Genomic DNA, 13,378 nt, shown 5'->3' on the forward strand with positions numbered 1-13,378 from the left:
TGGAGCAGCCTCTAAAGTGTGTTGTTGTGATAAAGATCACAGGAAAGGGAAGAAAAACTGGGGGGAAAAATGCTTTAGTATTTTGGATAATTATAAGATCAGAATATTCCTCTTCTTTAAAAAATGAACTTTAAATGCTCATTAAGTCCATTCTGTTTTAATGAAATTTCCTGTATACTGCACTCAAAAACAAATGAAATCTCACTGTTGTTGGTTTAAAAGAATCCTCTTTAATTGGATACTGCACAAATAAGGTTGTTTTTTTTTGTTGTTTTTTTTATAATTGAGTCAGTTGTGTTATTTCAGCAAAATACTGTGTTCTGGCAAGTCAACTTAATGGCTTTTTATTGAGTCAATTCAACAATTGAGAGTAAAGTCCATTCTCTTCATAGTTCACGTGATGTCACAGCGATTTCACGCTGCCGTATTTGATCGGAGCCCATACACTGTGTAAGGTCACAGATCTGTTAAATGGGTATTTACATGTACTGTGATTAAATATACAGAATGGAAGAAGTCATATTTTCTAGGTTAAGAACAGGTCAAACATGATTAAATTCAACTACCCGTGAAAAGAGAGTATCGGACCATGTATACCATATAGAAAGGGAAAAAAAGCATGGAGCATGTGTTACTAAAAAGTAATGGATATAGGAGAGGTAGAGAAATCCTAAAAGTAAAATATATAAACAGGGGTGTGTGGGAGCTAAGTTTAGGTATTCTGTTGCAAGGGGTTGTTAGTGGTGGCACAGAAGCACTTCTGGGTTATTTTAAAGGAGAGAAAAATTGTAAACAGAACCTAAAAATAAAATGTGTAGTATTTGGGTGTGTATATTAGTGCTGCTTTCTAGGATGGGAACTCCCCATACTGCAGATAGCATTTTGGAGGGTGGTACTATTACTAGTACTTGGCAGTAATACACCTTATTGTTTGCTCAAAGAAGTAGTATGGACTAGTGTCTTATTTCAGTGAGATGCTCTAGCTCAAAAATCTGAGGTGCATATTTTTTGCCCTTAAAAATGTTGTTGGTTTTGGTTATGAAACAGGGGACTGTGGTTCGATATAAGACCAATAATTACTGTAGGACTGAACAGGGTGGTGATGGGATACTGAGGCAGAGCAGTGCAGAGTGTGTGTGACTGAATCTGTAGAGAACTGGGTGGGTTGCTCTCTGTGCAGAGCAGCGGGGGAACCGTAACTAAACTGAGAACAGTGTGGAGTACAGATCCAAGGAAATAAAGAGTTTTGTGCTCCATGCAACTGTCTTACTTAATTTTAGTTTGCTCTTTTCATCCATCCATCCATCCATCCATTCCATTCCCTCAAATGTAACTGTTTTCAATGCAAGACTAATCCATAAAAATAAGCTAATTTACTTAAGTTGCTATAATATACTCAAATCATTCATATATAATTTATTGGAATTCAGCAAGTCCACATTTCAGTGTGTTATTTAACACAGCTGCGGGACACGACTTGACACAACTTCTTTTTTACCCCCGTCCCAAAAAATACATTTATATAATGAAAACCTCTCTTAAGCTCAACAGAAGTGGCATCTGGTATCAGGACTGCTCATTTGTGTTGAAATCTTCTATTTTAAAAGGAAATCAGAAAACTTTATTCAAATTATTATTAGTACTACTAGCATATAATTTTGATTTCACTCAGACACCCCCTCAAGGCAAGTTTCATTTAATAAAAGATTTAAAATCAGAGTGAATCCAGCGATTTCAGGAGTGTGTGGAGACAACACAAACCCCTACTAGTTGCTTGTGTGCTGCAGGCTATGGAGAGACTTTCACAAGAAGATTTCACCAAAGTATCATGAGGCTTTGCCCTGAAGCAATGCCTACAGTTACCAGGATTTCAGTAATGACCATTAATAATAAAATAAAATCAAATAAAATGAAATAATTAAAATAAAAAAAATATTGCATATTCTTTATACCGGCATTAAATTTCTGCAAAAAACTAAGTGAAATCATGTAACAAAGCGTATCATGAAATTGAACTTTACAGTAACATCAAGGCTCGGCTGCATAGTATATCTCCTCAATCGATACAGACAAGATCTCTCGGGAGGACGGAGAAAGGGAAAGCAAAATCAGTACACAACATAACTAACCACTCACTGGAACTAATTACATTTTGTCCTTTGAAAAATATCAGCATCAGTCACTCAAACATTTTCTATCAACAAGAACTGTGTAGACTTTAGCAACATTATTTTTCTCCACAGGTTATGGAACACATGACTAACAATCCCTCGACAGGCTTTTGCGGCCATCTCCACTGCCGGTTCTTATGGTTACAGAAATGTAATAGCCCAGCCATGACAGTGGGGGAAAGTTGGATTAGAGAGCACATCTGGATAAGCCGTTATTGGGTAAAAACCAAGAACAGCAAGTCTCTCCCAAACCCAGCAGTCTGCCTGGCCCTTCTTGCAGTTTAAACTCTGTAAGATGTGCAATGACTCAGCAGTCGCTGGCTGCTGGAAGCATCCTCAAGGGACTCCCTAGGGACCGGAGGCAGCATGGATAGGATAAACACACATACCGGTACACACTGCATTTAAATGATATCCAATCCACAGTCGAGCACATGCATGTGCACACAGATGCACGCATATAAATGAGGTTTACAATGAGCACTGGAAATACTTATTTCTCCATTAAGTATCAAATGATAACAATAAAAATTTGCATGTCTGCGACACTACACTTATTTATTGAAACTAATCATGTAATTTGTTAAAACGGCAATCAAGATAAAGGCTAATATTACTGCGACATCTCAAATGGAATGAATCAGTGAAGCACACTATGATAAGGAAAGGTTCTTCTTCAATGTAAAACTGACAACTGAATCACAGCATCGAGAAAATTGTTCCAAAATTGCTGTCACTTATTTGCATGCATTAAAACTAGGGTCAAGTAAGTCACATGTGAAGAAGGGGGGACTGCCCAGTGGCTTGAATACATTAAAGCAGAGTAAATGGTTTGTTGATTTAAAGAGATTAAAGCACACACAAGCAGACCTGCTCGATGGATTTTAATTAACTTGCCATATATAAATTGTATGTTATCAGGCATTACTGAATTAAATGCTGAATACAAGTGCTCTTTCTGCTTGGGTGAGTGGAATAAAAAGCTACTTAGAATCCCGATTGGGTCTCACAGACGCATGATGCTGCAGCTTCGGGTGCTCTGAATACATTCCAGCCTACCAACCCCTGAACAGTCAACCAAGAAGAGTCTCTTTAATTATATACAATGCTGGCAAAATCAAGTCCTTTGGCATCTCAGATGATCAAGCAGAGAGATGCCATGTTCTCTCCCTGAGTCATTCGGGCAAATGGATTCCACTTCCAAGAGTCATTTCTGTCAGTTATAATAAGAAGCTAATACATAATGTGACACACTCTGAAATGCAAAACTATTCACAAGGTTCTCTACAAGGCTGTGCAGGGGCAATTAGAATTTTGCCGCTAGGCCCTTGATGAGTTCCTCTTTCTGGGAAGTATCCTGGGAACAGTGTCATAAATCTACCCGTTAATATGCATGATTTAGGTTTGTTTCTAACTATGTATCGTGCTAAACAGACCTTAAACTTTACCATGTAGTACCTCTGTATCACAAAAAGCAAATTAAATCACAGAGTACCTCCAAACTATGAGAGCTTTTTCTTTCAGTTTACACACTGTCCAAAAAAATAGCAGGATGCAACAGAGTTTACTGACAAACAGGCACAGCGGGACTGAGCATCCAAATTTAATCTTCCAAACAGAATTCTGTAATATCACAACTTTACGGCTCTCGCTAATCTGCAATTTAACAAGTAGCTTCAGCAAAACTGTTATTCCCTTCTGGCGTTTTCTTTGTCGCAGGTAAAGTCAGGCTCTGGAATTGTAATACCCCTAAAAACACTTGAAATACTGTAGCATGCACAGATATATGTCTCCTTCCATTCACCTTTGACTCGGCTGACACACAATAGCACTACTGATAACATAACTGTAATTTCATTCAGCATTACATGTTTGAACTGGTAACTGATTCCTGAGAAAGACAGGAGCTGATTATACAGGGTCACCTGATGTATCAGAATGCCAATGTATTCTGTGCTCGCTGTAAAGAGCGAACACAGAATACAATACAGTGTGAAATGTATGTAATGAATAACATGATCCTTTGGCCAGTAATGCGCTGCTAATGTTTGTTAACCCTTGTTCCCGATCGCCAGCCATGACAAGTTGGGCCCACCCCCAGAGGTTGACACAATTTTGTTCCTTAGATTAATTAAATATGAGATCCCGGCTGTTTGAATCTGTATCTTTGAGCCTGTTACTGAACACCACCCCACAGCCCCCCTTTCACCCCAGCCATGATGATGACTGCTCTTTTATCTCATGTCTTCCAGCATACTGTACAACGTAGAACACGTGGACATTTAACAAGAGGTTTATATGTGAGTTTCTGAGCAAACACACAAAGACTTCATGCGCTCTGGGACAAAACAGAAGCACCAAGACAGATCATTGTCCAACAAAGACCAATACAATACAACAGATTCAGCAGAAAGAAAGCAAGAATAAAGCGATCCCTAAACAAAAAGCAGAGGTAATGGCAGGTAATAATTCTGATCGTGCTGAAAACTAATAAGCGCATCTCCTTTTAGAAGTCACATCCTAATTATGCTGGTCTTTGGGCCAATTTCTGATATAATCAAGCAAAAATCTGAAAGGCTTAATGAAACTGTCATGTTTAATTGCAGCTCATCTTGTCTTTGTAAGAAGTCCAGTTGAGCAATGCCAAAAACTATTCAACCTAACATAATAATCATTTAGTCTAAAACTGCGACTTTATTTCACGCTGTTCTTCTTTTCCTGTTAAACAACATGTTACGTTGTTTACACCAGCGTCAAAATAAACCAAAAAAAAATTCAGACTCTGCTTTTTGATAAAGAATGGCTGAGAAAAAGTAAAAAGAGAAAAGCTCCTTACCATTTTCTGTGTTCTCATGTTCTGTGTCAGTCAGAGTTAGATTGGAGTTGGCCCTGCTGGAGAGGCACGAGCTGCGGCCTGACTTGGTGTTGCTGCGGCCCCATAATCTGACTGCATGCTCTGGTGACATAATGCCGTCTGTCTCCGTGTCCGCATCTGAGCCCACACTGACTGAATATTCGCGGTGTGCCATCCCCAGGTCAGTCCTGTATGTGGCGACATGCGATGGGAGGGCATCTCCAAAGCCAAGATCTCGAAGGGAAAAGTCTGCCCCTACAGCAAGCCAACAGATAGACATAATTAGCTGCATCACTTTACATAATTAACAGTATTCAGTGCAGGAAAATGACAGCAATTTAATGGCCTGGGCGGAGAAAACACTATAGAGCAAAGGTTTCACTAGCAGTGGTCGTGGAGTTGCAAGTACATGAAGGATTGGGACATTTAACATTTAAAAAAACAAAACATCTTTATATGCTTTCACTATATTCACTTCAGGGTACCTTATCAGAACTATGTCTTGTTACACTGGGGCAAATTGTAACTCAATTCCCTGTTTTACTGTATTTAAATGTTGCCTTTTTTTGCTTTTGCTCTGCTAAAGCAGAACTACAACATCAAGTGGCAAGCAAATTTAAATCTACCATCATATTTCATTTAAAGTTACATGATTAATTATGCATTTCAGCGAGCAGGTGAAAGTGTGCATGTCCTCCATGCAGTTTTTAACATTGCCATGGTAAGTTCAATCCATAGCCACCTTACTTAATAGTTGGATGATGCTGAGTGACCTCTACCGCGACTGAATGTAAATTAATAAGAGATTCATCATTAAAAAATGATGATGCATATCACTAATAAACCGCTACTAGCTATACCAAGTGATATTAATGACACTTTCTCGTCTACTATTTTGTCTAACCTTGTCGGTTGAATTCATCCACTTCGTGATGAACCATTTCCTTGACACGGGTCCCGTAAGCCATCCTCGAATCATGGTCGAAGGCTTTTAGTGTTTCACTGGAGCTGTAGGACTTTGCGTTGGGTTTACCGTCCTCGCTGTCTGCTGAGGAGCTAGTGTAACGGCGCTCTGTGTCCTGCCGAGCAGTAAGTGAGCGGTAGGGTCTACGTTCCTTCACTTCCATGGCTGCCTCCACACTACTTCCAAAATCAAATGTGGGTTACAATGCCAGTTTAGTTTGAGAGTTCTGTAGAAGAAAAAGAAAAAGAAAAATTTTTAGCCTTTTTCATCGCCCAAAATAAAGTTAAGGCATTCAAATGTGTATAAAAGATGTCTAATTCAAACATGCTCATATCATTTCAGGAAGCATAATGGTAGTATGTTAAAAAAAAGCCATTACTGACTATTTTCAAATAAAAATCTCCGTACACCCACATACACACACTTAACCAAGCTGCTGCAGAAACATATCAAATGCAAATGCATGCCCCCGAACAGCGCATGCATGGCTCAGCACACACAATGAGAGCCCGGAGAACCACTAGGATTAGATTTCATAAAATATTGCACAACAAATCTTGCACCTATAAAGTTTACGGTGCAAGTCTCCCACAAATATTCTTTTTTATGTGCCACATAGAAATGCTGGGACTCCAGCATCTGTAAAAGTGGCAGGTGTCCCTCCATGAATTGTGTTGTTTATAAGTTACAAATCATCACCAGTTGGAAACGGAGGTTTCAAACAAATCTAAGACTACTCTGAACCCACAGAGATGATTAAAATCTGCAACATAAAACTACTACTGCCAAACAGAACACAGAGTATAAGATCTACACAGAGAAGAACTTTAGGCATTCAGCTATGTGGTGCATTTTATTTTCTTGGCGTCAAGGACAAACTGTTGAAGTGAAAACAGAAGAAAATAAAGATAAAACTGCAAGACGTTGCTGTCTCAGAGAAGCACGACATAAATCAATGGGTATTAGTACAGTGGACAGCAATTTTTGTCATGCAAATATGACATTCGAAGTGACCACGTGGATATAAAAACATTTGATCGCATCTACAAATGTCACTACGAATGGAAACCTTACAAAAATGCTTGATCACAGTTCACTCTGAAGCTCAGAGTAACCTGTATTTCTGCTTCATCCAAATGCATTGCCATGATAATTATATTTCACGAGCTGAACACCTTACCATTCATGCCACAGGGTTCTTTTTCAATTCTGCCTGCCTCAACACTTGACAATGAATTACTATAACCAAACGCAGGATGCAACTCACTGGACGCTAGAAGACGGCTCTCTGAACGAAAGATAAAAAACACACCAGGCAAATCTGGGAGGTTTAACTGACAATATGGCTGCGCTGTTCAGACAAGGATTTTTTCACAAGATAAGCTCTTTATGAATACTGTATGAGATTTGTGCCGGACAGAACAGTAAACAATAATCCGTAGTGAACTATATTTGCCCTTTCTCCAAAAAAAAGTTTATTTTTCAAAGATGCCATTGTTGGAGTTGGGGGCTTTCTTTTTTGTACGTATTGACAGCTGAAAAGATCCTGGTGATTAATGACTTGAGGCCTCAATAGCAGGACCTCTGCCACATGGGGAGGTGGAGGGTTTTGGGGGTGGGGGCGTAGGGCGAATGCTCCCACTCTTCTGCCACAAGAGCACTTCAGCTGCTCCCAACATTTCAAATGCAGCCTGTATGAGTTGCTAATTTTTACCTTTTACTCGAGATCCTTGATGCTATGCAAATGTGAGGTACCAGACAACAAGCAGCTTTCTAAAGTTTCAAGAATGTTCTGTAAAGTGCATTGTTTTTGTTTCCTGAGAGCTGGGCTCAGTGCTTTGGCCATCTCTGTTTTGCACAGCCCTTCCTCCTCATTACTAATCGGCTAGTATGCAATGAGATGTAGTTTTGAGACCATGGGAAACCTCGTGAAGTTTTTTCAAAGAGGCTAACAGACTATGCACAGTGACAAATGACATGGGATGCAAATGTTCTCCAGTCTTGAAACCTTATCCACCTTAAATGCTGCTGTCAGAATTTTTACAAAAGGCACCTGTAAAATGAAACAGTGTTTAGCAACATCTGACATTATCATTGTGTTTCAGTGCCAGAGAGCAAAGCTGTTGTTGTTCTTCATCTGCCCAAGTCTAAATCCTGTGAGAGCGTGAAAAAACAAAGGAAACGCCACCGTTATTCTAATGTACTTGTGTGTGAAGATAATAAACAGAAGGTTTTATTTTCCAAGTTATATCGTCACTCACTAAAAACATAGAAGTAATATGTGATACAAAGCCTATTTTTAAAGTGTTATTATCATCTCATGGTAGGCTCAAGGGAATGAACAAAGTGCCTTGAAGCACCGAAGGAGAAGGTTAATGAGGGTATTTTTACAAAGACTAAGAAAAGTTATTTACAAAGAACAGTAAAAAAGACATAACTGCCATGAACTGAAATCTCTAAAATGAAGATAATAATCAAGCTTTTATTCTAAAGACAAAGTTCTCCTAAAGCCTTAGATGCAGACCTCGAGCAGTGCCAAAAAGACGCTAACTGCATATCTATGGAATGATCCAAAATCAATTGAGGTCTCTCTGGATAGACAAAGAAATGATGGATGGTCTATTTTCCTCTTTAAAGCAATTGCAGACTCCACATTTTTCAATTACATTGTCTACAACTGACCAGGGTAGAGTCAGGTTTGTCTGTGGGTGTAAAGCAGATGTATAGCAGCTGTAAGCAGTGCAATAATGTGGTTCCACAGAAAAGGGCTTGCAGGGAGTATTCAATAATAAATGAATTGTCAGTTCAAGTCATCAGACACAGTGATGCATAGGGTCCTTGTTGAAATATCTGCTGGGAAGCAAGAACAGATTTAAAAATCATCTGACCCATTCAGTACTTCAAGGTGCATCGGAGATCACAATCAGCCAATACAACTTAGAATGAGCTACCATAGATAAAAGAAAGACCACTGGAGCTCCCGAAGAAAAAGTCACAATTAAGAAGTAATACTTGCAAATCCACTCCTTAGGAAGAAAGGTTAAAACCAGTATAACTTACTGGAGAAAGGTTAGTGCTGCTGCTTTCAGACGGAACGTAACCAGCTACCAGCGACATGCAACCTGGAATATTAGCATGATAAAAAATACAGTTTTTAACAAACGGACTAGCCAGCTGTTCCAATCTCTTCCAGGGTTCCGGTTAATTTTAGTTCAGGCCATTTTTTACCTGGTTTGTATAGTCTTATTAATTCAGTGTTAAAAAGCAATAAACCTTGCCTCTATAAATCTTCACAGTTCTCCAGTACATCAGCGTCACCGCTCATAAATGGTTACTCGGGTTAACTGATTTCTGCTTAGAAAATGAGTTACCCTTAAGTTTTGCTGAACAAACTGCAGTCAATTAATTCTGTATAATCAGCACATCTCAACTCCCCAAAACAAACTTACGCTAAAGACAATTCTTATGTGATTAAGTGGAAACTGCTGTAGCTGCAGGAGTTCCTTGTTCCAAAGGTAGTCTTTTGTCTTTCACAAAACCTGGCAAAGCAAAGCATAAAATAAACCACCTGTAGTTTATCTGTAGTGCAAAAGTAACTTAGTGAAGCTCATGTTAAAGCACTTGTTGAGGTTTTTGTCTGGAGGTTACTATGGCCATTGGTCCAGTGTCAGGAGTTAAATATGTGATCTAAATAGGTGGGAGGCAATTGGGGTACAATATAAATGCAAATGGGTCTGTACTATCCATCAAACAATTAGCAGCGTGCTGAGAATTGCTATTCAGCACCGGTGCATATAAATCTAGCCTTCTCTCGCAGCACAACCCTGTTTTCCATTATAATTAACTGCTTGCTGCTCTTTACATGTCATAGATTTTTCCATGCAGTATTCGAGACTAAATGGTAACATTTGTCACAGAGTACAGACTTTGCAATTTTGGACCCTGAGAAAAAAAATGGCAATGAGAAAATATTTACAATATATTTGGTTATGGCAACAACATGTTTGTTTTTCTATTGTTACAGAAGCCCTAGGACAGAATTGTGATAGGGTCAATAATTTAAGATGCGCATCTCCCAGTGTGACTGCTGCCATGACCTACATCTACCGCCCGACCAGCCAACCAGGACAAAACAACATGCTGATAAACACAACGTAGGCGCCATTGTGAATTACACAAAACAAACCTCAATTTAACATAATAATATGTTAAAATCTGCAAAACAAAATGTTTGTGAATCCAACAAAGAAGAAAATCTATTTGAGCCGTGGCAGCAGAAGCCATGTTGCCTTGCATGATGTGTCCTTCAGCTGTTATCACAACAGTGCCAAGTATGGAGCATGGAAGGGAAAAGCAGAGGCTTTGCATCCATGTGATGTAACCTACAATTCAGTTGGTATTATAACATTCCTTAAAATATCTCTGGTATTATTTTTATAGCACAGCCTAAACGCACTGAATTTAATATCATACTCCGGCACCTTATTTTCACACAGTGTTTACCAAATTCCTTTGAGTATTTTCCAATGCAATTACAGATTACTTGCTTGTGAAATCTCTTAATTGATTGATCATAAACACTGGCATTTAAAGTTTTCCTCATGAGTGATGCTATTTTAAGATAATAGCTGATAAGTAACAGCTGGTAATGTTCAGGTGCATGAAACAAAATATTTTAATGCAAATGTAATTTAATAAGAATATAAGTTTTAAGGCTATGTACTAAATCTAAATAATATTGCAACTGATCATTAAAATGTTAGAACTGTATTATCTGTAACACCTACTGTAAAGATACAATACTGTGCAAAAAGTCTATTTTTCTGTATACTTTGCTTCTAAGGCACAAAGCTTTCTTGTCATTTATTTTAGGTTATCTTGAGCAATAGTTCTTCAAGTTTTTTTTCTTTTGACACTGGTTAATTTTTCAGTCCAGTACTTGTAGCTCACTATTTTCAGAGGGATGCTCTTTTTTGTTAAGCCTACAAATGACTTACACATTAAGAGAAAATTGGTAAAAAATATAATAAAATAAAATAAATAAAAATGTAAAAAAAAAAATGTACTGTACCTGATATCTTCAGACACTTTGTTACTAGCTGCCTGTCATACAAATGCATTATTTGGAATTAAATCTTTTAGATACTACAGTTTGACAAGCATAAAATAGCATTTTTGCACCAACAAAGGGATTCCCAAAGAGGTATGAGCCAAAAACCGGGCCTATATCAGCAGTCTGTGCTTAGAAAATTTGAGGAAACTGGAAAGATGGAGGACAAAAGAACAAAAAGTGGAAAAACTCTATTTGTTTTTCCAGGGGGGAAACATTTATGCTTTGGGGCTGCATTTTAGCCAGTGGTGTTGGAAAATTTTTACAGGCTGATGCAACACAGACGATGATGATGATGAACACAGAAAAGTACAGTCAGATCACGCATGTAAATCTTCTGACTGGCAATGGCTTACTTTTTTAGCATGATGATGATCCCAAACACACTGCTAATACAGCAAAAGCATACCTGTATAGAAAAACACACAATGGAAAACTATCACATCAATTATGGTTTGGCCTCCCTAGAGCCCATACCTTATATTTATTGAAGCAGTATGGAATTTCCTTTACAGAGGACAGAACAAAAGGCTGCCAACATCCAAAGAAGAACTTTGGAATACACTTCAAGAAGCCTGGAGAATTATTCCTTAGAAATATTCTTTATCACTTGAAGGAATGATAAGAAAACTTGTCTAAGGCAGTTCTGGCTGTCTAGAAGAATAAAGGTGGTCATACCAAGTTTTGACTCTCAAGCTCATTAAAATAGTACAAATTCTGTTTCTGCCTATTTACTGTATCTTCATGTAAGTTTGCCCATGTTTTACTAAATAACTGCAACTATTTCCCCCTTTAAAGTTATCAGGCTAAAGCAATGTATACATAAGAGATCAGGTGAAAAACTTTTACTTATCAAGTCACATAGTCAAATAATCTGTGACAGAAAGCTCACAACACTGCAGACAAACATCTACACCTACAAGCAGCTCATAGTGCAGCTGAGAGGAAAAATTGGGCAGGTATCAGTAACACTGTCTACAAGGTCTATTGAAAGCAAGAAGTGCTCCATGCAGGCTCCATTTATTTCTTTTCTGGAAAATTTTCACATGCTTAGACTCTATAGAAAAGCCTCCTCAGCCAACAGAAAGGTGTGTTTTCAATAGAGGAAAAAAGAGCTGGGTAGATGGGGTCGGGGGGCTGAATGGCCTGCCAAACAGATCTGAATTCAGTAGTGCTAATACAAGCTGCGGAGGAGAGGGGGCATAGTGGTGGTGGGGAGGTATCTCAACAGCCGCCTCCTTCCGGGATCAAAAGCGAGCCCCACCAGCGCATTAAACAGAATGCGTAAAAGCCTTTACATAAACAAAAGTAGTCTGGGACCAGTGCTGCAGCACGCTCCCTGCTACTAATCACTCTAAGCAATTCAAGGTTTAGCCCTGACAGAAGGAGCAGGCAATGGAATAATGCTTTTAAACCAGCCCGGTAAATAACAGAGAGAAGCAGTCTATTTATTCACTTTACACCACTGATATACACTGCTGGCCTTGGCAAAATACAGAATGCGAAGATTGATTCAGAGTTCTGTACATACACATGTTAGGAATTAATGGAAAGACAGGAAATAATATGTTTTGGTAAGGTTTGCTGTAGTCCCGAAGAAAAAGCGAGACAGCAAATAAATGTGGAGTTCACGCAGGTTTGAAAGAGAACCTCTCCACTAGGCTGAAGTGCTCCGGTGGTGACCTGTCTCTCATTAGTCTGCGGACTAATGCTCATTACCCTGCAAAGGCTAGACCTGAATGATTTATAGTTTGGCCTGAAGTGAAACCAAAGCTAATACCAGCAAAGCAATAATCAACTTACTGTAAACGTCGTTGATATTTATTCTTAAAAATATTTGAGAATTTGCAGCTTTAGCCAGAGGAAGGTCTATGGGGCTGAAATGCTACAAATAAATGATGCACTGAACACAAATATTGTGTAGTGCTAGTTCCTGCCTTAAGGAGTGATTCATCGGAATTACAAAAACACCCTTCTTCAATGCGTGGAGACTATGTGTGTGTCATAACGCGGTTCAGAGAGGAGAACACATTCGATATCTGCTGCTGACCGCCTTCAAATACTGCAAATAGAAAAATTAAAAAGTAAAATCTATTAAGTAATAATTGTATTTCTTAAAACTGTTTATTTGGAACTACTCATATACCCTACCTAAAAACGATTTAACTGCAATATATTTAGATTAACTCCAGAAATCTCAGAGATGTACTGTATATTTTGCAGTACAAGCAGATTAAAATAAAACTAGACTGCCAGCTGCTACTCAAAAAAGGTTGTGA

The 13,378-nt window shown here is 38.6% G+C and overlaps 1 protein-coding gene across 15 annotated transcripts in view; it reads right to left on the minus strand.

Annotated features, from left to right (window-relative positions):
• Nucleotides 1–13,378, minus strand: part of tenm4 (teneurin transmembrane protein 4) — a 145,748-nt gene that overhangs the window by 105,651 nt on the left and 26,719 nt on the right. For all 15 annotated transcript variants that reach the window (XM_040037452.1, XM_040037450.1, XM_040037449.1 and 12 more), the window contains exons 2-3: nt 5,930–6,215; nt 5,008–5,280 (exon numbers count right to left, since the gene is read on the minus strand). In XM_040037452.1, the coding sequence (XP_039893386.1) occupies nt 5,008–5,280; nt 5,930–6,152 (496 nt within the window). In that variant the 5' untranslated portion in view covers nt 6,153–6,215. The remainder of the gene's footprint in view (nt 1–5,007; nt 5,281–5,929; nt 6,216–13,378) is intronic.

The sequence above is a fragment of the Simochromis diagramma genome, unplaced genomic scaffold (assembly GCF_900408965.1).
Source record: "Simochromis diagramma unplaced genomic scaffold, fSimDia1.1 OVJJ01000463.1, whole genome shotgun sequence".
Classification (NCBI taxonomy): domain Eukaryota; kingdom Metazoa; phylum Chordata; class Actinopteri; order Cichliformes; family Cichlidae; genus Simochromis; species Simochromis diagramma.